Here is a 4,112-nt window from a genome sequence, read left to right as displayed (position 1 = left end):
TCACATAGGAATGTTTATAACATGTTTATTTGATGGTGCTCTAATTTCACATAGGAATGTTTATAACATGTTTATTTGATGATGCTCTAATTTCATGGTTGTTAGGTTGTCATAACTTTTGAAGCTTCATAATATGTTGTTTTTCATTTTTTCACATCCTTTGTTATACTGATTAATTAACAAGATTTTTAACTTAATGTAATGTTCTTCATAAATTATTTGTTTTACATGGCAGTCATGGATTCAAGTTTTGACCACAGTATATATATTTTTAATTAATTAATGACCATTAGAAGATTCCACACACTATTTTAACTGAAGGTATTTGGTAATTATGTGTAAGTCTTTGCAATGCTTATTGGACATTGTATGTTTTTCAAAGTTTATAACTTTAGTTATTACTAACTGTTTACACATGATAGTATCTTTTCCATGTAATAATCAGATATTGGAGACTAAATTTGTCACACGTGGAAACTTGGTTGATTAATGATAGAAAAAGTTATTGGATCAAAGAGGTTTACAAAATAATATAAACTTATTATATGAATGATTTTTTTTGTTTTTTAACCCTATAGCTTTTGATGAAATTGTTTGAACCTTTCTCTGTTTTAAACTTAATTTTGTTGGGTGTGTCACTAAAAAGACTTTTCACATTTATTCACCCAGACTTTTAAATCGTTGCGAAAATATGTGAAACCTTACAAGTTTGTGAATTCTACAATGAAGCACATATGAATCTACATAAAATCTAGTTTACTTATTATGGACGTATGTAATATCTTAACATCTATATCTTTAATTCAGATTTACTACAAAATGCTACATCATTAGCCAGGAAAAACATGTGTGAAGTCAAAGAATTTAAAAACCAAACTCAGTTTAGTATGTTTTATATTGAAGGTTTATTCAGCTAGAATTTCATTAATTTTGAGTATAGGGACAAACTCTTTTGTGTCCTGTGTTTTAATACTTATTTACATCATGAAGTATCGTGTTTCTAAATATTCTACTTTGTTGTGTCCTGTGTTTTAATACTTAGTTACGTCATGAAGTATCGTGTTTCAAAATATTCTGCTCTGTTGTGTCCTATGTTTTAATACTTATTTACATCATGAAGTATCGTGTTTCAAAATATTCTGCTCTGTTGTGTCCTATGTTTTAATACTTATTTACATCATGAATTATTGTGTCTCAAAACATTGTACTCTGTTGTGTCCTGTGTTTTAATACTCAGTTACATCATGAAGTATTGTGTTTCAAAATATTCTGCTCTGTTGTGTCCTATGTTTTAATACTTAGTTACATCATTAAGTGTTGTGTTTCTAAATATCCCATTCTGTTGTGTCCTGTGTTTTAATACTTAGTTAGTTACATCATGAAGTGTTGTATTTCAAAGCATTCTTTCAAAAACCAACTTAGAAGAATTCAAAAAAGAAATCAGCAAACAAAAGGAGCCATGTACATGTATTATAATGCTATAAAAGACATGACTGCCAGTTTTTCATTTATGTAAAAGGATTAATTCAAGAGTTTTGGTAAACAGTTTTCCAAATATATTCACATGAAAATACTTTCAGGTATGTGTCATTGTTTTTGCAAATACCTGACTTTTTTCTTGATTGATTACTTATGATATTAGTTCTAAAAAAAGTGATAAAACTTTGGAGTAATTTAATTTATTGGAACTAAAACAAAAAGGAAAATGTTTAGTGAATATTTGTAGTGAATTTGTTGTTTTATTATAGGCTCCAATTACGATCACAGATCAGACTCCTGTAGAAACAGTCATTGACATGTTTTGTAAGTTGGGATTAAGACAAGTTCTAGTTATTCATAATGGGTAAGACTCTTAGTTTTTTCTGCACTCTAACCAAAGCCACAGTTTATGGCATGTATTTGCTATATTAAAATTTTTAAACTTTCTCTAGAATTTAAAATTGTATCCAGAAGTTTTCATAAGGTAATACTAATCATTTCATTTAAGTTGGATTTATGTAAAATGTACATTCGTAAGTAAAACTGATAAGGCTAGGTTTACATTTATATTAGGAACTGTTTAGGTTTTTACAAATTTGTTAATATTAGTACAGTAGATGTGACCAATATGTAAAATATCTAGCATAAACAAACATTGGCTTTTGATAGAGGATGGTTTTTAAGTGTATCTATATACTTTTTTTTTGTTTGTGTGTGTGTCTGTATATATATATATATATATATATATAAGGTTTCTGTAATTGACACAGTTATAAACTAATAGCATACAGTATAGTCCAAGAAACATTAGCAAATACAGTATTTTTCTTTAAAAATGACAAATCAGATTCTAGGCTTTATTCAGTTGTGCATAGGCTTTATATGGATGAATAAGTGACTTGACATCTCATAAAAACCAAAAATGTTCAAAATCTTAAGTTTTAATCATGAGTATATATATATATAATTTTCAATGTGATGGACATTCATATTTTGATGAGAACTACATATTAAATTTAAAACCTCTGTAATTGTTTTAAGAAGATAAAACTGACAACAAGTCCATGTCCCTGCTAAATTGGCTGGAAATATCAAACATCACATGCTGTATTTCTTACTTTGTTACTATTACATCAATATCCAGCAAGCCTGTCAAGTGGATGGAAGAATTGATAATTCACATATTTTCCTGGTCTAAAATCCTATGTAATATGACTTAAATTAAGAATGTTGGGCTAAACACCGGAGCCTTCATTAGTTGATAACTGATTATTTGACCAACCTTATGAAACCTTATGTGTGTGATTTTTAAATCTTCTTAATCTCAATTGTTTCTTTTTCAAAAAGTTACAGAAGTGCATAGTAAAGGTGTGAATTTAGTTAAAACTTAATTTCTAGCGTACTCTAACAAATGGCATTAAGATTATAAATTATAAAGACTTGATTGCTTAACAAGTCAAGAATTCTGCTAGTTGCTGTCCAGTAACACTAATGAGATAAGGAGTAATATTTTCAGTAACTTATATGGTTAAAACACTGACATAGGTTGAAAACAGTTCATTTTTATTTGTTGTTCCCCAAAAGATTATAAATGTATCTTTTTACATACAAAAGCCTAATAACCTTTTAGGGAAATAATAAATCATAACTAAGTTATTAAACCAGTAATCCAAGATTTCATGTTTCAGACGACTACTTGGAATTATTACAAAGAAGGATGTTCTGCGGCACATCAAACAACTTGGCAATGAAGATCCAGAATCTGTGTTATTTAACTAAAATAAGAAAGTTATATTTAAAAAAGCTTGTGAATAATTACTGTAGATTCTTAATGGTTGATGATTTGTATATGTGGATTCTGCAACTTTGGTCATCCACTTTTCTGTAATGCTTTTATCATATAGTCACTGTAGTGCAGTCAGTAGAAATCTTGTCATTTGATAAAGGGAAAGCTTGTCCGCTGGATGTGACATATGCTGTAGATTTTCTGAAGTTTTTCACATACGGGTTTTTAGTTTACTGCTGTATGTTATGCTATATGTGGAGAGTTTTTACAGCTGGAAACATGCTCATTATGAAGTGCAAAACAACTAAGAATTATGTACGAAGATGTGAATAAAGGTAACTCTCACTTTATGTTGCTTATGTTTAATATTTATGTTTTAAGTAACATTACTCTTTTGAAAAAAAAGGCTTCTATCTTATTAAAGCCTACATGTTGAAATATTTCACATTGTGTTATATTTTTTATTCTGTTATAGATGTCTTGTTTTTTTCATATCACAGTACTCTGAAAATATTGTAACCCAGATACAACCATTGGTATCAAACTAGTTTACTTTTCTACAAGATGTTTGGTTCTTGAATTTATTACATTGCAATCAAGACAATGAATACTGTGAAAGATATACAGTGAATTCCTACATTTAAAATAACTCATTAAAAACATCGAACAGACACAAATGATTTTGCCCCTTGTGTGCATCTATTTTAAATTAGACTATACGTATATACATATATATATATATATATATATATATATATATATATACTACTCGTGTGTTGTTTGGTCTCTACTTAGTTATTAGTTGTGTCTTACGTTTAGTTAATAATAGAACGTAAATATACTAACC

The 4,112-nt window shown here is 28.3% G+C and overlaps 1 protein-coding gene across 8 annotated transcripts in view; it reads left to right on the top strand.

Moving 5' to 3' along the window:
* LOC106459727 (H(+)/Cl(-) exchange transporter 3-like) overlaps nucleotides 1-4,112 on the top strand; it is a 91,813-nt gene that overhangs the window by 86,830 nt on the left and 871 nt on the right. For 6 of the 8 annotated variants that reach the window (XM_022386258.1, XM_022386257.1, XM_022386255.1 and 3 more), the window contains 2 exons: nucleotides 1,749-1,803; nucleotides 3,168-3,615. In XM_022386258.1, the coding sequence (XP_022241966.1) occupies nucleotides 1,749-1,803; nucleotides 3,168-3,367 (255 nt within the window). In that variant the 3' untranslated portion in view covers nucleotides 3,368-3,615. Of the gene's footprint in view, nucleotides 1-1,748; nucleotides 1,844-3,167; nucleotides 3,616-4,112 lie in introns of those variants that run through there. The other 2 variants (XR_002610617.1, XM_022386256.1) reach the window with 2 other exon arrangements.

The sequence above is a fragment of the Limulus polyphemus genome, unplaced genomic scaffold, assembly GCF_000517525.1.
Source record: "Limulus polyphemus unplaced genomic scaffold, Limulus_polyphemus-2.1.2 Scaffold653, whole genome shotgun sequence".
Classification (NCBI taxonomy): domain Eukaryota; kingdom Metazoa; phylum Arthropoda; class Merostomata; order Xiphosura; family Limulidae; genus Limulus; species Limulus polyphemus.
The sequence above is the reverse complement of the archived record's forward strand: the minus strand, read 5'-3'. Positions and strand labels throughout refer to the sequence as shown.